Genomic DNA, 25,806 nt, shown 5'->3' with positions numbered 1-25,806 from the left:
TAACGCGTGATGATAATCGTGAAGATGACAATCACGTGTGCAGGTTGCGGCCGCGGTGTGAGCAAAACCGCTAATAACCAACATTAACATAATATTAATACCAAACACTGGTACTGCACGTACCACACGCCAGACACTGTTGGGGATGGTAAACCATTGACTAATTCACTGAATCCTCAAAACAAGCCTATATAGGTACTATTTCCACGTCCATCTCACAAATGAGAAAACTGAGGCACAAAGATTACATACCTTGCCCAAGGTCACGCAGCTACAACTGCAATAAGAGGAATGACAAACTTTACTGAGCGCTTACTATGCTCCAGTCTGTAACGAGCTCTTTACCTCCGTTAAATCCTACCATAACCCTTAAAGAGTTTGCAGTTATTCCCACTTTACAGATGGCGAGACTGGGGCTTGGGGAGGTTCCCACGGACGTGAAGATTCGGACCCAGGACCTAGCCCGTACTCACCTGGCTTCCTGGATGCGACGAAGCACGTCTCCGCCGTCCACCTCGGCCTGGGCTCCCGGGTCCCGGGCCGCCGCCGCCGCCGCCTCCCTACGCCGCGGACGCAGAGCCGCCGAGCGCCTTCCCCGACGAGACGCCGCCTGCCAGGCTTCCAGCGCCGCCGCCGCCGCCGCCATTGGTCTCTGACGTCATCGGCGCGCGCCAGCTCTGCGGGAACTTTAGGGGGCGGTAAGCGCAGGTGGCGCGTGACCCTGGGGCCTCTCCGCCGCGCGCGTAGGTATCGGGCGGGAGTCGCTGGGACCTCAGGGTCCCGAGTCCCGAGCCTTGACCCCGTATCCCCGGGCTGCCTGGCTACTCCGGCGGGTGGGCGGCGCCCGGGGGCGCGGGGACACCAAAGGGCGGGACCCCGGCCGAGAGCGCCTTTTGGCGGCCCCTCCGCGCTGTGACCCGGCCCCGATTGATCCCCGCACCTTTGCCCACCAGTCCCAGCCCCCTGGAGCTGAGGCCAGACACTTCCCACTGCTGCCGGCGGTTACCGATCGCTTTCATTAGCGCCCCTTTTCCTGCTCTGCTGACACACTGAGGCCACTTCCTACACCATCACCACCACCCACAGGCCTTTGCCGGCCACGTCTCGACTCCCCCGATCGTTACTGCCACTTCCCAGGCCAGAGCCTTCTCTGGCCACATCCCAACACTTGCCCTGTCCCCGACGGACCATTAGCGGCTTCTTCTGGACCTTTCAGAGTTAAGCGAGTGAACCTTGGCAGTGTAGGGCCCAGTCCTATGGGAACAAGGGATGGGGGTTTCAGATTGCAGTCCTTGGTTCCACGGGCTTAGATGCCGCCTCCACAGGCACCCGAATATGAATATGACCCTAGGGAGGCCCACCCCAAGGTATCCAGAGCTGAGAAAAGACAGAGGTTTTACAGGCCATCAAAGATTTGGTGGTGTCCTCTCTAGGGACTTCCCTCTACCAGAGGAGCTTAAAAAAACTCTCTTGTGTTCCCAGGAGGATGGCAGATGGTGAGCAAGCTTTCGAAACCATGTCGCTGGGGACATTAAGCTTGGAGAAAGTGACAGTAGGGATACAGTTTTGAAGTGACCAAAGGGTTGACTTGTGGAAGGATGAGACCTTGTTTTTTTTTCCTGGAGAGTGTGTGGAGGTTACTGCGAGGCCAGTTTCAGCTTGGTGGAAGGATAAATTGAACACTGAGAACTGCCTGTCTCTGGAGGGAGTAAGCAAGAGCCAGTCCAGGTAGTTTTTGAAGGAGAGTAAGGATTAGAGTGTGTGATGCCAGCGTCCCTTCTGAGCCTGAAATTTCTTGATACTCTGAGTTCTCTTTCCTCTTGTGGGAGTTTGAAAGCCACTTGTTAAATTCTCTTTTTGACTTTTGGAAACTTGCCCAGCTCTGGGATTCTACATGTTAAGATTAATTTTGGGCTGTCAAGGTGACAGTTCCTTAATTTGAGTTCCGTTATTACTACACCAACCGCCTTATTTGTATAGCTGTCCTTGACACCCAGAGCTTTTTCACACCGGTTATTTAATTCTATCTTCTGTGTGATATATCTCTTCACATTAACTATGGGACTTACTCTGAAGTTTTGCTCCCCTCACTTTTGGATTTTGAAACACACTTTTCAGCTTTCTGGAAAACTCTTTTGAAGCATACCATTTGCTTAACCCTGCTGGGTCACATGCTCACTCATGGGATTCTGAAATAATCTATTCCTTGTGTTTATTTTAGGGTCAAGGGACTGATGTTTGAACGGAAAGCTTCAAAACTTTTTAAAGAAACCTTCAGAATGGCTTTGAACCCGACAAGCTAGACATCGCTTCAGAGCACCGCCTTCAGCATGCATCTGCCCTGTCAGGCTTCCCTGGCAAAGGGGTCGTTCTTTGAAGGGGTCGTTCTGCAGAGGGCCAGGGAGACGATGCTCACGGAACCAGATTGGTGGATTTGACTTTCTGGTAGAATTCTCTTGCTTTATTGATTTTTTCCCAGAGCTCTGAGAGGCTGGAGGTATTGATGGGACCGAAGGGCCTGGAAGGAAGGGAAGAAGCACTTTCATGCTGAATGAGAACGAGACAAGTGACTGTTGGAGACTGAAAACACCTAAACGTCCCACATCCGGATTCAGCGGAGGAACTGTCACTGCTGGGGAGAAAGAAGCCAGACTGGAAAAGAAAACCCAAATAAAGAGAATGAGGGCCACCAAAGAGTAAATGGCCACCTCCACCTCGACAGAGACCACGTCAGCCTCCTGGTGAGTAGCAGGGCCTGCAGGGGGTTAGTTCCTGCAGGCTGCTGCACGGATGTTTTGGGTGAACTGAGAATCCCCAGCCAGACTGTCTTGATTTTATTAAGAAAAAAAAAAAATACCATTTTCCTCAGAGCAGCGAATCAAGGGCCATTTCTCTCCAAAGCTGATGTACTGTAACCACACGAGCCTCTTGCAGGGTTTGACGAGTCCAGCATTGCTGGTAGAAGGTAGAAAAGAGAGCCACGGCTGGATCCCGCAGCCGGCCTTGATAATACCGTGGGCACTGAAGTCTTCACTTTTGAGAGACAAGAAGCTGTGGCGGTGCAGAATTACACCGCGAGAAGAGGTTTGGCCAGGCTGGCTCTTCAAGGGTATTATACAATGTCTGCCTGAAACTCAGTTCCCTTCTCAACCGCAAATGGGTTAAGCGTGTCTTAATTTGGCTCAGCAAACATTTATGAAGGAGAGGAAAGTGAGAGGCATGGTTTCAATAGAATGAGCAGGATTTATGACTGATTATATGTGTGCAGTTGAAAACGACACTCAGGTTTTCTTTTGTGTGCCTGTAAGAGTGGGGTCACTTTCACCCAGGTAACATAAGGAAAGGGTAGAATGGGGCCCAGCAGTGGGGTTTCATTCATTCATTCAATTATTCATCTATCTAGCTTCCAGTTTTAGTGACATATAGTTGACATACAGCACTGTAACACACATAATCATGAAAAGATCACCACAAGTTTAGTGAACATCTATCATCTCATATAGATATAAAAGGAAAAAAAATGTTTTCCTTGTAATGAGAACTCAGGATTTACTCTTAAAAACTTTCATATATAACATACAGAAGTGTTAATTACATTTATCATGTTGTACATTACATCCCTAGTACTTATTTATTTTGTAACTGGAAGATTGTACCTTTCGACTACTTTTTGTGTGTGTGTGTGTGTGTGTGTGTGTGTGTGCTACGCGGGTCTCTCACTGCTGTGGCCTCTCCCGTTGCGGAGCACAGGCTCCGGACGCACAGGCCCAGCGGCCATGGCTCACGGGCCCAGCCGCTCCGCGGCATGTGGGATCTACCTGGACCGGGGCACAAACCCGTGTCCCCTGCATCGGCAGGCAGACTCTCAACCACTGCGCCACCAGGGAAGCCCTGACTACCTTTATCCAATCCCCCTTCCCCCACCTCCTGCCTCTGATGACTGCAAATCTGAACTCTTTTTCTATGAGTTTGTTTCAAGTATAATTGACCTATAACACTGTACCCAACACAGTGATTTGCTATTTCTATGCATTACAGTACGCTCACCACCTGGCAGTGGGGTTTCCAAGCTGGGTTTGAAACATTCTTTGAGGCTCTTTGATCTGTCCGGGCCCTGCAGCCAGCTGCACGTTGGGACCTAGAACTCGGGAAAGTGGATTGTGCTAGAAACAGAGTTAGTGCTTGTCGTAGGAAGATAAGGTGGGAGCCGGGGAGGGCGTAGATCAGGCGAGAAGAGTGCAGGTGACAGAGTACTCACTGCTCTGGCCTGATGGATGTGCTTTCGGAGACCGAGAGGTTTAAACCCAGGTCCAGCCCGGGTAGTCTGCTTTGCGGTCTTAAAGAAGTAATTGTAGCTACACCAGAGAGGAGACCCCGAGTCTTTAGGGAGGAGCAGAGGGTTATGGGTATTGAGGAGAGAGCTTCCTCTGCAGGGAGGGAATCAGAAGTTTGATGAGGGACTGTGTTAAGGGAGGGGTGTGGTGCCTCTCTGAGCTCTCAGATGTCCCCGCTTTTCCCGTTATGGACTCGCTGCCCTGCGGGCAAACTGCATGTGTCCTGTTTCCCTCTCCTCGCGATGGCCCCCGAGGCTGGCACACGCAGCGCTCACCGCAGGCCCTCAGCAAATGTGTGTTAAATGAATTCCTGGTAGAAGGGCAATTTCCAGAGACCTCGTGCCCAGCAGTTATGAAGACAACTAAGACATCCCTAACTTACTTCATTATCAGAGCTTTAAAAGACAGTTGACCAAACCACATGGTTATAGAGTTAAGGTTCAGTGTCTCAAATAAGAGGCATCATTGTGGGTGCCCTGTCTTTCCTTAGCTGCTCTTCTGTCTTTTCGGGCAGATGGTCTGACGGCTGGATAGGGGCGTATTTTTAGTTTGACTTGGCTGCACTTACGAAATGGTTTTATCTCTTTGTAGCTCTTGGGTCCCTTCTCCTCTGGGGCCACCAGAGGGCTTTTTAAATGCCGAATCATGAGCCCCTCTCCGGCTGGGCAAAAGGAAGCTGTGTTTTACAAGGCCCTGCTCACCGGATGGAAGGAAACACAGCTCCCTTCTGTTCTCTTGACAGGTGGAATTATTTTTTCCTTTATGATGGTTCCAAGGTGAAGGGAGAAGGAGATCCAACCAGAGCTGCCATCTGTTACTTTTTCCCCCCTCAGGTAAGCCACACAGCATTTTCTTGTTTGGTGGGGATCCCACTGCCTCAAAGTGGTGACTTTTCCAAAGGTCTGGGGAGGGTTACATGTGGACAGTTTTCTCTGCGTAGTCCAGGCATTCGCCACTTCTACTCTCTTATTCTTAGTTGTATTATTTGTTGTTGTTCTGGTGTTGAAGTGCCCAGGCAGCCCAGTACTTCCGCCTTCTCTAGCTCTCTGTTACCGTCATGATTTTCTGTCTGCCCCGCTGGATTGAAAACTTTTCTCCAAACATATACCAAAGTAAAGAGGAGAGAATCATCGGCCCTCACGTGCCCATCATCAGCTTCAGTGATAACCAACACTTGACCAGTGTGATATGAGCTATCCTAACTCCTCCCCACTCTTTTTCCCTGGAGTATTCTTTTTAAATAAATGTATTTATTTTTGGCTGCATTGGGTCTTCGTTGCTGCGCGTGGGTTTTCTCTAGTTGCGGTGAGTGGGGGCCACTCTTTGCGGTGCACGGGCTGCTCATTGCAGTGGCTTCTCTTGTTGCAGAGCACGGGCTCTAGGCGCGGGGGCTTCAGTAGCTGTGGCACGCTGGCTCAGTAGTTGTGGCTCACAGGCTTTAGAGCACAGGCTCAGTAGTTGTGGCGCACGGGCTTAGTTGCTCCGCAGCGTGTGAGATCTTCCTAAACCAGGGCTCAAACCCGTGTCCCCTGCATTGGCAGGCGGATTCTTAAGCACTGCGCCACCAGGGAAGTCCGTTCCTGAAGTATTTTGAAGCAAATCCTAGACATGGTGTCATCTCACCAATATCAAGTAACATCTCTAACCGAAAAGGGTGTATTTTATTAACATCCCATGCAGCAAAATTTACAATAATTAGTAACAATGGTATCATCTGATACAGTCTATATTCAAATTTTGCCTTTATTATCTTAGATGTTACTTAGTCCTTCCTTCCTTCCCCCTGCCTCTCCCAATCAGCATCCAAGCAAGGCCCACACACCCCATTCGGTTATTTTGTGTTTCAAGTCCCTTGTATCATATAACACTCCTCACCCCTCCCCACGTCCTTTTTTCCCCCTGTGCCACTGAATTATTGAAGAAACCAGGTCTCTTATGCAGCAGAATGTCAGCACGTCCCCCACTCTGCACTGGGCTGATTACTTCCTCACGATGGTATCATTTAATGCTTTCTACCCAGTGCATTTCCTTTAAACTAGTAGTAAGATCTAGAGCCTTGATTCGGTTCAAGTTCAGCTCTTTCAGTCAAGAGTTCTCTGTTTTCCGTTGCATCACATGATGTCTGTCTGCCCCACAGTTTAGTCAACGTGAAGATCGATTAGGAGGCCTGTGTATTCACTCATGTGATCACACTTGACTTGGAGAGGGGGGATTAGTCTAGGCTGCTCTGGCCACTCTGCAGGGGATTTGAATGGGGATAAAGGCTCACTCTTCTACCCATGCACAGGCCTATAATCCTAGGAACAAAAACGTAGTTCTTATGCATTCACTGTGGGTGTTTTGTGACAATTCAGGCAGGGTTCAGCAAACTTTGTCTCAAAAGGGCCAATGTGGGAATGTTTTGGTCTCTGCAAGCCGTGTAAGGTCTCTATCACGTATTCTTCTTTGTTGTTATTTTGACAACCCTTAAAAAAATGTAAAAATCATCATTAGTTCCCGGATTATATAAAAACAGGCAGCAGAGTCGATCTGGCCTCCAGGCTATAGTTAGCCAACCCCTGCTCTAAGGAATGACACAGGAGTTCGGGAACTTCAACGTAATGTCTGGAATTGGCTCTTTTCCCTAGACCCTGCTTGACCAACAGGAGCTGCTCTGTGGACAGATCGCCGGGGTTGTCCACTGCATTTCTGACATTTCCGGCTCTCCTCCCACCATCGTCCGTCTGCGGAAACTTAAGTTCGCCATAAAGGTTGACGGCGATTACCTTTGGGTAAGTTTACCAGGCTGAACCAGTGCCTGCAGGGTAGCCTCTACCAAGAGTCTTTTGTCTTTGTGAGAAGTATTGCGATGCTAGGGTTTAGAAATAATGCTTGCCATGGATCTTGAGCCTAGAACCTCCTCCTCTCCCCGCGTGTGCTGCCCCCCGCCCCCGGTCATCTGCGATTCTCGTGTCACTTTCTGCAGGTGCCCATCAGAACTGAGTGCTCTCTCCAAAACACTGCTAACACATCCTGCATTGCACACGCCTGCTTTGTCTTCTCTTTTGGTCATCCTCTGGAAATTCTCTTTGCTCTGTGATGCAAATTGAGTTTTTAATCTCCATCTTTTCTTGTTTCTACTCTCTATACTCTCCACGCTTACTGGGGAAGGGAGCCAGAAACTTGAAGACACTGGTGCATATATGTTAGGTTTCAAAGAACCATTAAGAAAAAAAAAGAACAATTTACAGCTAGTAGTACTATAGATTCTAAAGTACTGTTGTCTCATGCCTCCTCTTATTTTAAATTTATTCCTGAGGGGATGGGATGCTTAAGGGTAAGGAAGTATCTTCACCTTCGTAGGTATTATTTCCAACATTTTGTTATGAAAATTTTCTAACATACTGAACAGTTGAGAGAATTTTACAGTGAATACTCACATACCTGCTAGATTCTACAGAACACTTCATTATAGTTGCTTTATCACACATTTATATATTCATCCCTTTATCCTCTATTTTAACACTCGTGGGATTCATCCACATTGTTGCATGTACCGGCGGTTCATTCCTATTTATTGCTGAGCAGTATTCCATAGTCTGAATGTATCACAGTCTACTTATTCATTCTCCTTTTTGTGGACACATGAACTGTGTCCAGTTTGGGGCACTTAAGAATAAGGCTCTAGAGGGACTTCCCTGGTTGTCCAGCAGTTAAGACTCCCTGCTCCCAAAGCAGGGGGTCCGGGGTCAATCCCTGGTCAAGGAACTAGATCCCACACGCCACAGCAAAGATCCTGCAGGCCACAACTAAGACCTGGTGCAGCCAAATAAATAAATAAGTAAATAAATAAATTTTTTTTTAAAAAAAGAATTAGGCTCTAGAGAAATACAAATCAAAACTACAATGAGGTACTACCTCACACCAGTGAGAATGGCCATCATCAAAAAGTCTACCAACAATGGGACTTTTTTGGTGGCACAGTGGTTAAGAATCCACCTGCCAATGCAGGGGACACGGGTTCGAGCCCTGGTCGGGGAAGATCCCACATGCCACGGAGCACCTAAGCCTGTGTACCACAACTACTGAGCCTGCGCTCTAGAGCCCTTGAGCCACAGCTACTGAGCCCGTGTGCCACAACTACTGAAGCCTGTGCTCTAGAGCCCTTGAGCCACAGCTACTGAGCCCACGAGCCACAACTACTGAAGCCTGTGCGCCTAGAGACCATGCTCCGCAACAAGAGAAGCCACCGCAATGAGGAGCCCATGTACCGTAAGGAAGAGGAGCCCATGTACTGCAAGGAAGAGTAGCCCCTGCTCGCCGCAACTAGAGAAAGCCCACACGCAGCAACGAAGACCCAACGCAGCCAAAAAATAAATAAATTAATTAATTTTTTAAAAAAAGTCTACCAATAATAAGTGCTGGAGAGGGTGTGGAGAAAAGGGAACCCTCCTAACGTTGTTGGTGGGAATGTAAGTTGGTGCAGCCACTATGGAGAACAGTATGGAGGTTCCTTAAAAAACTAAAAATAGAATTATCATATGACCCAGCAATCCCACTCCTGGGCATATATCTGGACAAAACTCTAATTCAAAAAGATACACGCACCTCTGTGTTCATAGCAGCACTATTTACAATAACCAAGACGTGGAAACAACCTATATGCCCATCGACAGACGAATGGATAAAAAAGGTGTGGTACATATATACAATGGAATACTACTCAGCCATAAAAGAATGAAATAATGCCATTTGCAGCAACATGGATGGACCTAGAGATTATCATAGTAAGTGAAGTAAGTCAGAAAGTGAAGTAAGTCAGAAAGAGAAAGACAAATGCCATATATCACTTATGTGTGGAATCTAAAATATGACACAAATGAACAGAAACAGACTCACAGAAACAGACTCACAGACATAGAGAACGGAGTTTTAGATGCCGAGGGGGATAGAGGAAGGGAAGGATTGAGAGTTTGGGATTAACCGATGCAAACTATTATACAGAGAATGGATAAACGACAAGGTCCTACTGTGCAGCACAGGGAACTATATTCAATATCCTATGACAAACCATAATGGAAAAGAATCTGAAAAAGGATGTGCATGTATGTATAACTGAGTCACTTTGCTGTACAGCAGAAATTAATACGACATTGTAAATCAACAGTACTTCAAGAAAATAAAATTTAAAAAAGGAATAAGGCTCTAGAAACATTCCTATACAAGTCTTTTTGTGGACATATGTTTTCATTTCTCATAGGTAAATATCTAGGCATGGAATTGCTGGGTCATAGGGTAGGTGTGTGTTGATTTTACAAGAAACTGCTAGACTTTAGCCCAGAGCGGTTGTACCAGTTTACGTTCCCACCAACAGTGTATGAGAATTTCAGATACTGCCACATCTCCATCAGCAGTAATGTGGCCAGTTCGTTTAATTTTAGCCATTTTGCTGGATGTGAAGCGGTATCTCGTTGTGGTTTCAATTTGCATTTCCCCAATGACTAGTGATATTAAGGCTTTTTCGTGTGCTTCATGGCCATTTGTATATCTTCCTTCGCAAAGTATTTGTCCAAAGCCCTTGCCCATTTTTTAAACTGGGTTTTCTTTTTTTCTTGAGCTATAGGTTTCTTCGTACATCCTGGATACCAGTTCTTTGTCAGATATACATTTTAAAAATATCTTCTCCCAGTTTGTGGTGCGCCTACTTTCTTAATAATGTCTTTTGATGGGAAGTTTTTAGTTTAGTTTTTTTTTAAAATAAATTTATTTTATTTATTTTTGGCTGCGTTGGGTCTTCGTCGCTGCACGCAGGCTTTCTCTAGTTGCGGTGAGCGGGGGGCTACTCTTCGTTGCAGTGCGCGGGCTTCTCACCGCGGTGGCTTCTCTTGTTGCGGAGCATGGGCTCCAGGTGGGCGGGCTTCAGTAGTTGTGGCACGTGGGCTCAGTAGTTGTGGCACGTGGGCTCAGTAGTTGTGGCTCGTGGGCTCTAGAGCTCAGGCTCAGTAGTTTGGGTGCATGGGCTTAGTTGCTCTGCGGCATGTGGGATCTTCCTGGACCAGGGCTCAAACCCATGTCCCCTGCATTGGCACGCGGATTCTTAACCACTGCACCGCCAGGGAAGCCCTAGTTTTAAGGAAGTCTAATTTATCAGTGTTATCTTTTATGGTTATTGCTTTCTGTATTCTGTCTAAAACCATTGCCTACCCCATTGGAGAAGACATTCTCCAATTTTTGGTTTTGTAAGTTTCACAGTTTTAGCTTTTAAATTTAGGTCTGTAATCCACCTTGGATATATCTTTGTGTATGGTGCGAAGCAGAGGTCAAGGGTCCTTTTCTCCATATGGGTGTCCAGTTAATGCAGCACCATTGTTGAAAACTTTCCTTTTCCTATTAGATTCCTGTGGCTCCTTTGTTGAAGATCAAATGACCATTTAAGTGTGGCTCTACTTCTGGGCTCAATATTCTTTCCCATTGATCTTTCTGAAGATTCTATACAAGTACTACTCTGTCTTGATGTCTGTAGCTTTATAGTAAGTCTTAAAATCAGATGGTGGAAGTCCTCCAAACTTATTCTTCTCCAAGACAGCTTTGGATATTTTAGGTCCTTTGTATTTCTGTCGTAGAATCAGTTTGTCAGTTTCTAAAGAAAAGCTGGTGGGATTATTAGGATTTCATTCCCTCTATAGATTAATTAGGGGAGACATAAGCACCTACTGGGTGCCAGACTGTTGTCACTTGGATTACATCAGGGAACAAAATGCAGATCCTTGCCTCGGTGGAGCTTACATTCAGAGAGCATTTTTGTTTTTGTTTATTTGTTTTCTTTCAGGGTTGCTTTAAGTTTCTGATGAGTCCCTTAGGAAAGACTTCTACAGGCAGAATTACTGAGTCAAAGAATACGAAGGTTTTTCAGGCGCTTTAAACATAGGCCCAGATTATTTCCTAACTGAGCAAGTGTTTATCTTTTGTGGCTGGCACGATGATGCAGTCGGTCCCCGTTCTGGAAGTACTCCATCCAGCTGGAGAGACGGGATTGGCCATTCATGAAACGGTCTGGGTCCAGTGTTTGCTGTGAAACCCAAATGAAACATCCAGTGTCCAAATAACAGTGCTAACAATACAAGGGATCAGGAAACAGGTCGGCATTGTCTGGAGTGATGAAAACAGGCATCCTGCGGGGGCTGGCATCTGGGGGGGCAGGCACGGGGTCGGGGGGAAGGCAGGGGGGAGTCCCAGGCAAATGAACAAGAATGGGAGGCGGGGGGATTTCAGCTTGGGCAACATGAGTAGGTACAAAAAGTATCTGTTTCCTGTGGAGACCAGCGAGGCTGGCGGAGGGTGTGGGGTCACACAGCAGAAGATGGATTTTGATGGGCCAGTGGAGTCCAGCTTTAGTGAGCCCTGGATGCCAGGATTCTGAGCTTGGCCTCAGAGAAAAGGAAGATGCCTGTCCTCCTTTACAGGTGCTGGGCTGTGCTGTTGAGCTCCCTGATGTCAGCTGCAAGCAGCTTCTGGATCAGCTCATCGGCTTCTTCAATTTTTACAATGGGCCTGTTTCTCTGGCCTACAAGGTATGGTGTTGAGGAGTCTTAAGAGGAACCTCCTTAGCAAAATCGATATCGGCAGAACACAGCGTTCACCCAGGGGTCTGGTACACTTGACAGAAACACACCATGTCAGCGACAAGGTCATGGGCCCTTGGAGCCCCTCTCAGATGCCTTTCTTCCCTGGTGACCTGAGTCCCATTCACCCAAATGTTTATGCCCGTTCCCTCCTTCCTAGGATGGCTGGGAAGAGCAGGGCCTGGTCACGCCCTCCCCCCACTCCCCGCCCCGAGGGGCCCTGGTCTGTGGGGGGCAGGTTATCAGGGGCATGGGGTGAGGCCTCGCCTGGATGGGAAGCTCAGAACAGGCCCTCCCTTCTGGCCAGTTTTTCGTGTAGGAACAATTTTGTTGGTGGTTGGAGTCCTTGCCGAAGAGTGTGTCTCTTGGAATCTTGGGTGTTCACCTCCAGCTGTTCTGTTTCAGAGCTGCTCTCGGGAAGAACTGAGCGGGGAGTGGGACACCTTCATTGACCAGATCCTGAGAAACACCAGTGACCTGCATAAGATATTCAACTCCCTCTGGAACCTGGACCGAACGAAAGTAACAGGCTCAGCCCCCTGCTCGTTGCATGGATAGGAATAGGGCTTCTGGACACGTTTTCCCCCTTGAATGAGGTGTATCTCAGGGCGCATAGTTGTTAAGACCTGTACTCAGATTCCATGCAGCCCTCACGAGCCGTGTGGGCTTGGACAAGTAAAATGGCTTGGCCCGTAAAATGGCCACAGCATAAGGCTTGCCTCCCAGAGCTGTTGTGATGATGAAATGGGACAGTACATAAATGACAGGAAGCAGATACTCAGTAAAGGGTGTTACTGTTTTGCTAATGCCCAGGAGTGCTGAACTCAGTAATCTGAAGGGCCCTTCTCGATAGTACCACTATGTGATTTAATTATTCTCGACATCCAAAAAGGCCCAGGGCTGACATTTTAAAACCAGGGTTGCCATATCTGGGACTGCGGGGCTGGGAGGTGTTCTGTCCCTGAGCTGTCGCTGTTGCCGTTGGCACGTGGTGACAGGAGGCCACCTGCGTGGCTGGCCTGGCCGCCTGCACTGCCCCTTGCTCACTGGCCTTGATCTGGCTGAGTATCACATCCTCACAGTCAGGTAGCCAAAGGGAGGTGCAAGGCACTGCCCCTCGAGAACCGCCGGCCCGTGCCCTGAGCATCTCGGGGGACGGGAGCCTTCCACTATGTGTGGGCTGGCTCTCGCTGCTGTCGTTGACTGTGTCCCTTTAACAGGGATGTGGCACTGGGATGCTGCTAGAAACAGGGACGGGTTTCCCGCTCCTGTTTGGAGGGCTTCTTGGAGTTGGCCCAGAGCTTTCCAGACTGGCTGGCTGGGCCTGGGCGCGTCTTGAGAGCGTGAAAGAATGAACTGCATGCTTGGCTCCTTGGCACTGGGTTCTAACCGCTGCCCAGCAGGAAGCAGGAAGAGGCTTTTGGTTATTGCTGGCCATTCTTGACCAGGCTCAGATCCTTTTCTGGTCTTTTTCGGGACTTTTTACAAGGACCGTGGACTGAGGCGTATACTCCTGAGTGAAAGGCCATGATGTTATCATTTTCTGTCACGCAACAGAGTTACGGGATCTGGTCAGACATCAAGCCAGCTGCGTCACAGGGGTGCCTGAGCTTCAGGGCGACGGTGGAGGACGGGTGGGTGGGTTCACCGACACCATGACCTGAATTTGAGAGGTAGGTTCTCCTCTCCTGCTGCCTTCTGGTCTCAGCGTTGATCGTCAGGGTGTCCTTGGCCATCTGCACTGTCGCCTGTGAAGAGCCATATGCCATATCTGCTCTGCCTTCCAGCTTCCAGAGAGGCCTCCTTGTCCCCAGAATTTGGCATTTGTGGTGGCAGCCGTTCTGGGCGTCAGAGGCGTGACATAGCTGTCACCGTGCGGCACACTCTCCCTCCAGGCTTGGGCTCTGAGCTGTCCATCTGCTCTCCAGAGCCCCCTTCCTGTTCCTCCTTCGCTGATGGTAAGCGTGTTGACTTCGTGGCATGCTTCTTGCCCGGCACAGGTGGAGCCCCTGCTGTTGCTGAAGGCGGCCCTCATTCTGCAGACCTGCCAGCGCTCGCCCCATGTTCTAGCCGGCTGCATCCTCTATAAGGGGCTGTGAGTAATGCCGGGTCCTGCCCCTCCAGCCCTGCCCCTGCTGCAGAACTGACCACCCCGATCGGGGGCGGGGAGCTCTGTGTGTGGCCAGTTCCGGGTGGTCTTGTTGGGCAGCTAGCGGGTAGTTTAGATTTGATATAGGGTCCCTGCCTTTGGGCAGAGCTGGGAAATTGCAAACTGTTGTGTCCAGAAAAGAGTTGGGAATATAAGAGGCAGCTTTGAAGAGATCCGTGAAATTCTCAGATAGGGCATGGAGGAGGCCCACAGCACCTTCCTCTGCTGCCCAGGGCCCTGGTGTGCTGGCCATAGCTTCAGCTCAGGCTCCTGCAGCCTCTCGGCTGGGTCCATCTCCAGTTGGCCTCTGAGGTCTCACTGCAGCTCTTCACACAGCTGGAGGGCCTCTTAGTGAGCTTGAGCACCCAAGAGCCCTCCACGGGGGCTCTCCCAGTTGAAACTCCCACCAGCTGTGTCCCCGAGATCCTCGCCACCACAGGGTGTCAGGAATGATTCCAATTCAGAGTCCTGAGTGTGTTTCTTCTCACGGTGTCCTTGTTCCTGTGTCTGACCCCCCAGGATCGTTAGCACCCAGCTCCCACCCTCTGTCACAGCCAAGGTTCTGCTTCATCGAGCTGCACGTCGGGACCAGGTATCGCAAAGCCCACCCCGCTGGCTGGGATGGTTCATCCGGCGAGTCTGTCTTTATATCGGGCAAGGCTGATCCCCGTGCTAGATGGATGGGGTCAGCTGCTGCTGCCTTGTCCTTCTCAGGACCCCAGGGCCATCCGTGTGGTTTCCTTCGAGTGAGGTCACTGGCAAAGCCGAAAGAAAATGTTGTCTTCTGCGTGGTAGACTTGGTTGGGTTTTCTTCGATCCAAGTGGAGCTATGAGAATTTGACTTCCCTCAAGGATGGGCTTTATGTCAAAGAGATGTTGGATTTTTCAGAGAGAGAGAGACTGTAAAAGATGGCTTAGGACAACAGAAACTTTAAAAATACTTCCTTCTTATATTTACTTAACTGTTTTTATAATGAAGGAAAAGTCATATGTGCTCATGGGAAATAAAACTGCCCACAGCTGGACTGCACAGAGATAATCACTGCTAGCATCTGGCATATTTCCTTTGAGTTCTTTTTTCTTTTGTTTTACTAGTTGATTCTTACTGTGCGAGACTCTGGTTTTAAGTGTGTCATCAGGCTAGCTTCTTACACTTATTAAATCAGTAGACATTTAAAACACGTGTGTGGCTCTCGCCGGCTCCTTCCCACCGTGATGCAGGGGTCCTTAGAACAGCCTTCCTGGTAAACTATTTGATAATGAGAGGCTTGAGGATGCCCTTTCCTTTTTCCTCATTGTTCAGCACTACGAATCCACACTAAGGAAATCATCTGACTGCTGAAGGAGGTTTATACTCAAAATTTATCGCAACAGGATTTACGAAAGTGAAAAATCAGATATAACTTAAATGTCTACGGTAGGAGCTGGCAGACCGTGGGCTGTGGGCCAGTCGCCTTCTGACAGAATTTTCTTGGCCTGCTTCTGAGCCACATCTGCAGGTTGAGCAGTTGGACAGAGACTGTATGGCCGCAAAGCCGAAAATATTCACTATTTTCGGAAACGATGAATTCTCCTGCACCACTGTAAACTTCATAAGATTGTGGTCAGCCGTTGCAAATGGCCAAAGATGCCTTCATGACAGAAATTGTGTGTCACTCTTTCAAGCAGAAAAGAAAGTTTTACGTAATGTGGCCTCAGAGTATAAAAAAAATGCATAGACTTAAAGGAAAATGTGCCCAATGTTAACAGGATTAGCTTGCGGGTGAGGGAATTATATGTGATATTTTGGAAAAGAATTTTTGTCTAGAGTTAGTTTATGTAAAGAAAAAAAGAAAGCCACAACACTTCTTAGGAGTGAAAGTCATTTTGGTGAGAAGAGCAGTTTTTGTTTTGTTTTGGTGGGTCCTTTTGGAACCTTTAGGTGGAGATGGCTGGAAAGCTCTTTTGAGGAGATTCCTGGGTTTCTCACCTTGATTGTAAATCAGAACCAGAGATCTGACCTCACATCTGGTTTAGGTTGAATCCTTCCCTTGTGAGGGTCACAGGCCCTTCACACTTTTGTTATAATGGGATCTGTGTGAGCTCTAGGCCAGGGCTGTGGTAGATGTGGCTTTATTCCAGGAGATGACTTCCCTGGAGGTCTGAGAGGTTAACATGAATGAATGCTTGCTGTTATTCCCAGAGAGGAGAAACTGAGAAATCAGAACGGGAAGAAGCCTGGTGTGAGCCTGGGTGGTGTGGCCGCCCCAGCCAGCGTGGGCCCGGCTCTTGGCTGACCCCAGCCACGGCGGGGGGCAGGCAGCTTGGGGGAGCTTCTGTTCCATCTGCTTTGCTGTTGGCATGCGGCTGGGACCAGCATCCTGGGCCTGGCTACATTTCATGAACAGATGGCACCGCACGGTCCTGATGGTTAGGTGGCGGGGGGGGGGGGGGGGAGAACGCGGTGCCCAGCACCAACTTCTCTGTGTGTTTATTTTCAGAGAAAACCTCTAGGAGGGGATGCCCTGCAGGAACATGGTAAGCAATCAGGTGCCTTGCTACATCTTGGGAATGGTCTTTAAGCTGCCTGGCCCTATCCAAGTCACGTGAAAGGCCGAGTAGTCCTATATGGTAATTCCATCAGCTCGTGAGATTAGGAAAATATATAGAGCTTCAAGGACAAAGTTACCCATCAAAATCCCAGTTGTAAAGCTCGTGATTTTAGGCACACCTCTTAAATCCCCGTTTTCAGATCCTCCTTAACTCCCCATTATGAGACTACTCAGACGAGTTCCAGAAGGTCACGATTAGGAATGGTTGCCATCGGCAGCCCCTGCCAGGAAGACCTTTTGCAGCAGTGCAGGTGCCCCCAAGAGGGGGATTTGTTTTATTTTGCATCGTAAGTCAGGGCAGACCCGTTTGGTCAGGTGGAAGTGCTTTTTTCCAGCTTCTGTCTTTTTTTTAAGTGCCACTAAACCTTCTTCCACCAAACGTCACCCTGGGTGCAGAGTTGCCCACACGGGCTTTTCCCTGCTGATGGCTGACGTTGTAGCTGCAGTTTTGTGGCTTTTGTTCTGGGTTGAGGAACGAAGCCCAGAGCTGCTCTCTGAGCCCGCCTGTGGGTTGGATGCGTCACCCCAAGAACAGTCCCTGCCCCTCTGTCTTCTCTGGCCCAGGGGAGGGCCCTGGCCACACCGCTTTGCAATTCTAGGAGCAGCACTCCCTCCAAACGTCCAGATTGTGCCTGTTTTCCTGACCGAAGAGGAAGCTGTCAGTCTCCGTGAGTTCCCCCGGGAGCCCACGACCAGGTAAGGGAGCTCACAGGGGTTCCTCTTAACCCATGCATTGGGCACTCCCTCCCAAGGATTTATCCAGGTGAGCCCCTGGCATTTGATAACTGATTCCGTCTTCTCCATGCTCTGCCTTGGCAGGGGCATCTGGAGCTTCAGCATAGAGATCAGAGGTATCTGGCAGAGTGAGATAAGCATAGGTTTCAAATCCCAGATCTGCTGCTTATCAGCTGTGTGACCTTGAGCAAGTCCATTCCCTGCCTGAGCCTCAGTTTTTTCAACTGTAAAATGGACCCAGTAATGTCTACTTCACGGGTTCCTTGCGAAAGTTGGGAATAGTATGTGTGTAGCACCCAGTATAGGGCCTGACTCACAGTCGGCCTCCAAACGTGGGTGTCCCTGATTCAGTGGGCTCTGCTGTTTCCTGTAGGTGATCCCAGTGTCACTGTGTGAAGCCCCGAGGGCTAGGCGTTGCCCTAGGTTTCCTCCTGTGCTTTGACCATGACCTCTTAGGCTCTGTGGCCTCAGCACCCACTTGTCACCAATGCCCATGCTTTTTAGGGAAGCACTGCTTTAGTCTCCCCCAGGGCAGGGCCCTTGCCCACGCTCAGTCGCCTGCCCTTCCTCATGCCCGCCTTGTTCGCCAGCACTCTGGCATCTCCAGCCAGACTCCCGGAGCCCCCAGCCCAGCGCCCTCCAAAGGGTTTGAACACATCTGCCCTGAAAGAAAACGCCCCCAGACACGTGGAATCCACGGCTCGGATCTCAGCGACCAGCCCTGAGCCCACGTCTCCTGACGTCACCTGGCCAAATGGCAGGGGGGAGAACGGACACTGGTCAGGCTGTGATGTGAAGAGCACCAAGCCCCCAACACCGCACCACGCCGCCGGGGGCCGGGGGCCTGGGCTCGGCCTCTCCCTGGTGAAGGAAACCGGTTTGTCCAGGGGGGAAGAGGAACTGGACTTGTCTGAAATCCACGTTCCAGAAGCTCAGGACACGGGAGCATCCTTGGGTTATTCTGCCTCCGATGGCGGGCCTCCTGGCTGCAGGGCATCTGTCAGTGACTCTGGCAACCCCGGAAGCCAGCCACCCGAGGCCCTGCCTGTGGGCACAGCTGTGGGCGGCCCCCTCCCTCCCTCCACTGCTGAGATGCTCACCCAGAATGGAGCCCTAGAACGGCCCAGAGACCATCCTGGCAACAGCAGCCAAGCCCCCGTCCCCAGGGACCACCTCCTCAGCCCGACGAGCGGGCCGTTGCCGTCGCCTTGCTTGGATTCGAGGCAGACGGGGTCTGAGCTGCCCGTGGGGGAACAAGGCGAGGGGCAGCACGGCGATGGGGTTCCTGAGGGCCGCTCAGCCTCCAGCCCGGAACGCGCCTCGGGCTCGGCAGACCCCCCAGGCGACGGCCCCTCCGCAGACAGAACCGGATCCAGGGCGACCCCCGTGTCCCTCGCGCGGCTCGTGCGGATGAACCTCTACACTCACAGCGTCAGAGGCCTGGCGCTGTTGCTGCTGGCCGAGGAGCCGCTTCTGGGAGATGGCGCGGCCGTCGAGGACGTGGTGAGTGTGCAGATCCCCTGGCCCCTGGCAGCCCGCCCCCGCCTCCTCGGAGTGGGGACAGGCAGGGGCGCTCGGCCAGCAGCTGTGTGACCTCGTGCCAAACATCCTTGTCCATGCAGTGGGGTGCGGGTGGTGCCCACCTCCTCGGCTGTTTGTGGGGGGTGAGTGAGCATCCAGTGCTGAACACAGAGCCAAGTGCAAAGGCATCAACAAGTGCTGCCCTTTCCAGCTTCTTCCATTTTCTCAGCACCTCTGGTTCGTCATCAGCAGTGTGGGGTGCAGTGCAGCCATGCAGGCCATGACCACACACGGCCTCACTCCCTAGCCCGGCAGCTCTAGACTCTGTATGGCCGGAGTCTGTGCGTGTCACCGCCTGGATTGGGAGTTTTCCACCAGCCCTGACTTTCCGTCCATCTGGAGCTCCTTCCTAGAAGGCCCAGGACGTCTGAAATGCTAACTGGATCCAGAAGGCTCCTCTCAAACCTTTGCAGCCCCTTCCCCACTTCGAGTGGTAAGCTGACCTTCTCTGGGGCCTGGGCCCACGCTGGATCCAGTCGCCATAGTAACAGCCTTGCTTTAGTTGGCCGGGCAACGGCAGCGATAAAAACAGCAGGTTAAAATTGCTGCAGGGTGAACGGTGTCCTGGGGCTTGCCTTGTTTCTGTTCTTAAATCTATATTATTCTAAGCCCATCGTATTAGCAGGCAGGCCCGTGGCCCTCCGTACATGAGCGGGTCCCCTGGAACGCAGTGGAGGAGGGCGGCGGGTCCTCCGCGCGGAGCCTGGAGACAGAGCCTGCGCCTCTCGCACCTGCCTGGCTCCTCTCCCCTTTCCACAGGCCCCGCAGCACCCTCCCCGAGTGGCGGCTTCCCGCCACCTCCTTCCCCAAGGCTCTGAGCGACATCTCCACCTCCTCACAACAGCTCAGGGATCCAGGGCTGCAGTTCTGTGCATCCATCTCCCGGCCGATGCCTTAGTTTCATGGTCTGTCCTGCTTAGCACCGAGCTTAGATGCGGCATTTTGCAGGCCCAGTGTTGGCATGCAGTACAGTGGATACCACCCCTCTTTTTTTACTTTCCCCCCCAAAAAGAAAAAGAATAGTGCAGGCTGCGCGGGGAGAAGAAGGTAAATTAAGATATATTCTGCATTTGCTGTAGGTAAATACTTTACATCTGCTACTTTAGCCAAACCTTGGAACAGCTAGCTCTGGGGGCAGGCACGGTAACTCCCATTTTGCCCTTAAGAAAACCACCTCTTTGAGATCAAGACCTAATGCACATGGTGGGGCCCAGGATTTCTGCCTGTTTCTTGTCTCCCACCCTCAACCCTCTGTCCCCCGCGGATCTGACCTTGGCATGGTAGGTGGGAAGGTGAAGGAGTAGAGGCCCTGCCTTCTGTGGCCCTTGATACTCGGACATGGGACTTGGTCTGTCACAGCCCATCCTTGTTGTCAGGGCAACGACCTCCCTGGGCTTTCATGGAAAGTAGGGTTTGGTGTTGGGCAGGAAAGAGAACGCAATTTTATGGAAAAAGAAAACTAGTCCTTTCTAAGAAGAGTAGGGCGTTAACGAACTTTGATCAGCTTGCTGGTTTGTGAGTGGAGTCGGTTGATCAGACCCAAAGGCTGTCTATTTTATAATCAGCAGAGAGCTTTCATTGCCTTTTTGTCCCGGTTCTGCACACAAAACAGTCGACCTGATTTCCCTCCAGACCCTCTGCTGCTTGCTGTCTAGAAAAAGCCAACCCACTGGTTCAGAGGAGCAGAGTAGGCTCACGCCAGGGGGCAGCAGAGAGCCGCTGATAGTTTCCTGCTCAAAACCCAAGATAATCCTCTCACTGACCTTCAATTATTCATCATTACAGTAGGACACGGAGCTATGGGTACAGTAGACAAAGCCTGGGTATAGTGTGTTAGCATAAAATACAAAAAAGCACCCCTCTCCCGTGAAACTGGTGCTTCTGAGTAAATGTGGGTTCCTGCATCGTTTCTTCTGCGTGTTTGGGGACACACTGACATTGAGCCGCTTGCTTTGCTGTGGACTAGAAGGCGGAGGATCCAGGAACAGCCCCGGCTCCGTGTCTCCTAGGGCTGCTGTGAGGCTCTCGTATGTGGTAGTGTGTCTTGGGTTGGCAAACTTTAATGTAAAGGAACACATAGCAGGTGTTTTCTGCTTTGTACAACTCCTGGAATCTGCTGTTGTAGTACAAAAACAACCATAAACAATATGTAAATAAACGGCGTGGCTGTGTTCCAGTACATTGTTTATGGACACAAAAATTGAAGCTTGATATAATTTTCACATAACAATATTATTCTTTTGAGTTTTTTTCCCCTAACCATACAAAAATATAAAAACCATTCTCAGCTCTCAGGCTATCTAAAACAGCGTCAGTAGGCTGGATTTGGTCCACGGGCCATGGTTTGCTGACTCCTCGTATATATGAAAGCACTTGCTTACCAGTAGAAAATTGCCCACGTGTCATCTGGTATAGCGTCTTGTGATTTAACTGCGTTGATGGTTAAGTGATTTTATCCTGAGGACAAGTTAGGCAGAAGATTCCAGAAGTGGCCCGGTGCCTACAGAGAAAGCTCAAGATTTGGCATGGCTCATTCTGTCCCCGTTTTCCCTTTCCCTGGGCACCCGCTGGGGATGGAGGGATGACCGTTGCAGATTCCTGAGATCCAGAAACTTTCAGCGAGGCTGTGGTTTGACTTCGTGGTAAATCCTGTACACACACACACACACAGCCTCAGCTGCCTCTGTTAATTGCGTTGGTGAGGCTGTTCCAGGGATCTGAGCAGGGGACAGTGTGCTTGTCCTCCTGTTCCGTTACTATGGACCCTCGACTCAGCCCGCACAGCTCGTGGTGGACGGTGCCTGGTGTCGGTCACACTGGCTGTCCAGTCACCCAGTGGCTGTTGACTGGCACCTCCTGGGAGCCAGGCTCGCTGCTGGGCCCTGGGGACGCAGAGATGAGGGTGTCACGTAAACCCTGGTGCCAAACCTAATGGCTTTAAGTACCATTTCTACGACATGGGATAGAAATGCTAATTTTAAGTCCAGGACACTCCCCAAAATAACACTTGAGTTTCATGACATTCACCTCAGAACATTCTCTTTACATCTCTGGTCCTTTTATGTGAGCTTATTTTTATACACAGCTGTCGTGAAATAAGCCAACCCACAGACAAGTCGTATTAGTCCAGGGACGAGTGCTCATGGAAGAGGTCCCACTTCTTTAATAACGACAGTTTTCATATTCTTGACTTTAAGAAAATGCCTTCGCTCCCGGCACTTCAGAGCGGACAGAATGGATAGATGCTATTTGACCTCAGCCACTCAGCAGCCCTGTAGTATCCCTATTTCACAGATGAAAAAAAGCGAGGCGCAGAAAAGCCAGTAACTTGCCCCGGGTCATCTAGTCGGGAAGAGGCTGAGCCAGGAGGTCCTTCACCTGGGCGCCAGCTGCTGCCCAGGGCCCGCGGCCTCCTTGTGGCTTTAGCAGCCCGGGGCAGCCCCAGGAGGCCCTGTTTCAGGCTGAGTCCATCTGGACGTGACGGACGTACTTGGCGGGGCCCAAGATGGAGTTCAGCCGTTCGAAAATGACGTTGCGGGAAAATAGTTCACGGATGAAGGACGAAGTTCACGCTGTATCGTTAGGTCACAGAACTAGCATCAGTCGTTATTTATGGTCTGACTCCATCTTTAGTTTATAAACAACAAATCGTACAAAGTGGGACAGTCCAGTGTTCCCAACTGCACCTGCAGGTGACATCCCCTGGGAGGTGTTTTAAAATACAGGTGTTTGGGCCTCACCTCCCGGACAGCCTTCCTCAGCTGGGTTCCTCCTCTGAGCCAGAGAGCACAGAAAACCATTTCACCCACACTTCTCAGTCCTTCGAGAACAGTGGCTGGTACCATTCTAGGTACACGGGAGGTAGGTGGCCTCCCTGCAGACAGTCAAGAAGCACGGGGTGGGGGAGGAGCGGGGCACAGACGCCAGCCCTGGTTATAGGAGATGCACCAGGGCGCCACCAGTGGCTCTGCCTGGATGGTGAGATTCTGGGCCAGTTTTCCTTGCTTTTTTTTTTTTCTTTTATTTTTCTGCTCCCCCCTATTTTCTGATTTTTCTACAAGTTTGAAATGCATTAGGACATAAGGGCCGAAGTCAGGACTTCTCCAACAACAGGTCAAAGCACTGGTCAGAGTCCTTCTTGCTAAGTCAGGCAGGCACGCAGATATCCCTTGGGTGGCTTGCTCAGCGGCGGCCTGTCCCCTCCCTGCCCCGCAGTACCACGGCAGCCTGGCGTCCCTCAATGGGCTGGAGGTGCACCTGAACGAGACGCTGCCCCGGGACCAGGCGGCCCCTGCGGCCAGAACCTATGGCTTCGCGCACTACGACCGCGTCCAGAACGTGCTGGCGGGTAAGGGGCGCCTCCAGTGGGTGGGAGTGGGAACCGGGGCCCAGCGCACGGGGTGAGTGCCCTGCAGTCAGGATGCTGCTTTCTCACTTGGAGCCCAGCTCCCACGGGGTTTAAATTCTCTTGGCAAACACTTCGTTTCTCGTTTATCTTATTTTGGCCGTTTCTCCAACATCTTGAGAGAAGCACACACGTTCAAATGTCTGTGATGAGGTCGCCTCCCGACTCGGACCTTCGTGTGCAGAGACCGGTGTTGCCCACCATCGGGGGCGGCGTGTGCTCCGTGGCGGGGCGCAGCTGGAGGGCCCAGCACCCCGGCCTCTGTCCCGCTGCCCCTGGGCACCTGTACCCCAAGCCGGGGCCTCACCCTGTCCCAGTTTATGGTTCTGGGTTTGGGGGATGTTGCTGGAGGGGGGCGGTCTGCCACTCACGACTTCTGTGTCCTCTTCTGGAAGCCAACCTGCCACAGGTGGCCACAGCCCAGGACCGCCGCTTCCTCCAGGCCGTCAGCCTGATGCATTCCGACTTCGCCCGGCTGCCCGCGCTGTACGAAGTAACCATCAGGTGAGCGTCCCCAGCTCACTGACAGCCCTGCGCCAGGAGCCGCCTTCCCGGGTCCGGGCAGAGCCTCATTCATAACCAAATGAAGGACAGTCCAGGAACCAGTCAGGGCTTTCTTTGATCTGCTCCGGTGGCTGCTGTCATCTGCCCCCATGCTTCCCATGTCATGTATTTGCTGGGTCCCATCCTGGGGTTCGGACTGCTTTACACACTGGGGTACAGCAGGGAGGAGACCTAAGGCCCTCACCACCTCAGTGCTTCCATCCGTCACTGGGGAGGGAGGAGGGGCCTCGGTCTCTGCCATAAACGATGCTGAAGTGCTGTCTTCCATCTGCTAACTTAACAAGCCCCACGTGCTCATGGCCAAGTCTCCCAAGTCAAATGCTGCCCTCCCCTCGCCGGCAATATGGCCCAAAGACACCCACAGTTAATAGTTCGGTGTACGTTACTCCAGGTTTCGTTGGTTTTCGTTTTTATTTTTTGCATATAAAAGACGATTCGAATTTTTGACTATTTAATGGTCTTTCTTCTAGAAAACTGGAGCATACTAATGTGCTGGTTTACAGTTTTCCTTTTTTCACCTTGTTGCATGTCCTGAACGCTGCTGTACCAGCAGATCTAGATTATTGTTATTATTGTCATTTACAGTCTTTAACCAACCGAATTTCTACTTTTTCTCTCTACACGCTTCCCTTATGAAACCGGTAGCAGAAAAGAAGGCAAGTTAGAGGGTCAGAAGGGGGGTGCCTGCTCTGTGTATATCATTCAGTTAAGTCCTTGGAATGATTTGGTCCAGCGCATTCTTTTGAACCTCATTTTATGGACGAGGAGGTTGAAGCACAAACAGAATGAACGACTCGCCCCAGGGTCGCATTCTTACTCAGAGGCTGAGTCAGGATTTGAGCCCAGGTGTCTCAGCTCTAAGCACATGCCCCGGCCGCACACCTTTCCAGTTCCGGGGACAGTGTGGCTGAGAAGGAGGCGTGTGGGCTCTGGTCTCGGCTCTGGTGCTGACCAGGTTCTAATGCCTGTCACCGGCCACACAGGAATGCGGACACTTCTGCTGCCCAGCGCCACCTCCAGCCAATATTTCTGTATATCCTTCCGTAATAAATGTGTCTCCTCTGGCTTTAAGTCACAGCTGCCCCACGCTGGCAACCTAGATCCATCACCCACCTTGTGGCCCTGTAGTATTTCATCTTCCTCGGAGCTGAGAGGGTTTTAGCGTTGGGATACGTAGCTCATTTGAATAATAGAAACGGAACAAACAGGCTCCATTTCTTAACCGCTCACCATGGGCTAAGCAATTTGTATATATTCCTACTCATTTGCTCTCTATAAAATCTCAGTGAGGGAATTTACCGTTGTCATATTCATTTTACTGGCGAGAAAGCTGGAGCAGCTTAGCCAAGGGCACACAGCCAGGAGTCGCAGGGGTGGGATGAGCACCGAGGTCTGTGTGACTCCAGATCCATGCTCGTTACCTGAAGGCCAAGGTGCCCCCTCTCCAAGGCCGTAGTGACTGGTCCATGACTCGTCCTGCCGGGTCACTGACAGCACCTCTGCGGGTCTCCGAGCTCTGAAGGCTCACAGGCAGCGTCGGACTGTGGTCTCCTTTCTTCCTCCAACAGGAATGCCTCCACGGCTGTGTACGCCTGCTGCAGCCCTGTCCAGGAAACCTATTTCCAGCAGCTGGCGCCGGCGGGGCGGAGCTCCGGCTTCCCAAGTCCGCAGGACAGCGCCTTCAGCCTCCCGGGCAAAGCCAAGCAGAAGCTGCTGAAGCACGGGGTGAACTTACTTTGAACCGTGGGTTCATGACCCCAGCAGATGCCTCTCACATCGAATCCCAGCAAAGGAAGCTCTGCCTTGTTAAATGGAAAAGTCCCGCTATTTTGTTTTCCTTGGAATA

The 25,806-nt window shown here is 50.9% G+C and overlaps 2 protein-coding genes across 6 annotated transcripts in view; one reads left to right on the top strand and one right to left on the bottom strand.

Annotated features, from left to right (window-relative positions):
* SRRD (SRR1 domain containing) overlaps positions 1–902 on the bottom strand; it is a 36,004-nt gene extending 35,102 nt beyond the window's left edge. Inside the window, exon 1 of the mRNA XM_022551082.3 lies at positions 474–902. Coding sequence (XP_022406790.1) covers positions 474–646 — 173 coding nt within the window. The 5' untranslated portion in view covers positions 647–902. The remainder of the gene's footprint in view (positions 1–473) is intronic.
* On the top strand, positions 520–25,806 carry HPS4 (HPS4 biogenesis of lysosomal organelles complex 3 subunit 2). 5 transcript variants are annotated; one of them, XM_089894627.1, is made up of 14 exons: positions 520–698; positions 2,222–2,741; positions 5,077–5,167; positions 6,962–7,105; positions 11,777–11,884; positions 12,341–12,457; positions 13,936–14,030; positions 14,604–14,676; positions 16,565–16,601; positions 17,275–17,371; positions 18,001–18,913; positions 23,207–23,339; positions 23,792–23,900; positions 25,529–25,806. In XM_089894627.1, the coding sequence occupies exons 2-14, from the start codon at positions 2,701–2,703 to the stop codon at positions 25,698–25,700; spliced, it is 2,130 nt and encodes a 709-aa protein (XP_089750753.1). In that variant the 5' UTR covers positions 520–698; positions 2,222–2,700; the 3' UTR covers positions 25,701–25,806. The 5 variants fall into 5 exon arrangements, 4 of the variants coding, with proteins under 4 accessions (XP_089750753.1, XP_022406776.2, XP_022406774.2 ...); XM_022551066.2 differs by having other exon boundaries at positions 639–743; XR_002641617.2 differs by lacking the exons at positions 23,792–23,900; positions 25,529–25,806 and adding an exon at positions 19,239–19,424 and having other exon boundaries at positions 638–743; positions 23,207–23,320.

Source organism: Delphinapterus leucas, chromosome 14 (genome assembly GCF_059928025.1).
Source record: "Delphinapterus leucas isolate spDelLeu-1000000601 "Yukka" chromosome 14, BTC_Dleu_Yukka2, whole genome shotgun sequence".
NCBI classification, from domain to species: Eukaryota; Metazoa; Chordata; class Mammalia; order Artiodactyla; family Monodontidae; genus Delphinapterus; species Delphinapterus leucas.
This window is presented reverse-complemented; position numbering and strand designations above follow the sequence as displayed.

Bases quoted from the DNA above. Each gene is read 5' to 3' on its own strand.
- HPS4 (XM_089894627.1), top strand. From the start codon at position 2,701: ATGGCCACCTCCACCTCGACAGAGACCACGTCAGCCTCCTG. The intron at 14,031-14,603 runs GTGAGTAATGCC...CTGACCCCCCAG, and splicing joins TGCATCCTCTATAAGGGGCT to GATCGTTAGCACCCAGCTCC. The intron at 18,914-23,206 runs GTGAGTGTGCAG...CCTGCCCCGCAG, and splicing joins GCGCGGCCGTCGAGGACGTG to TACCACGGCAGCCTGGCGTC.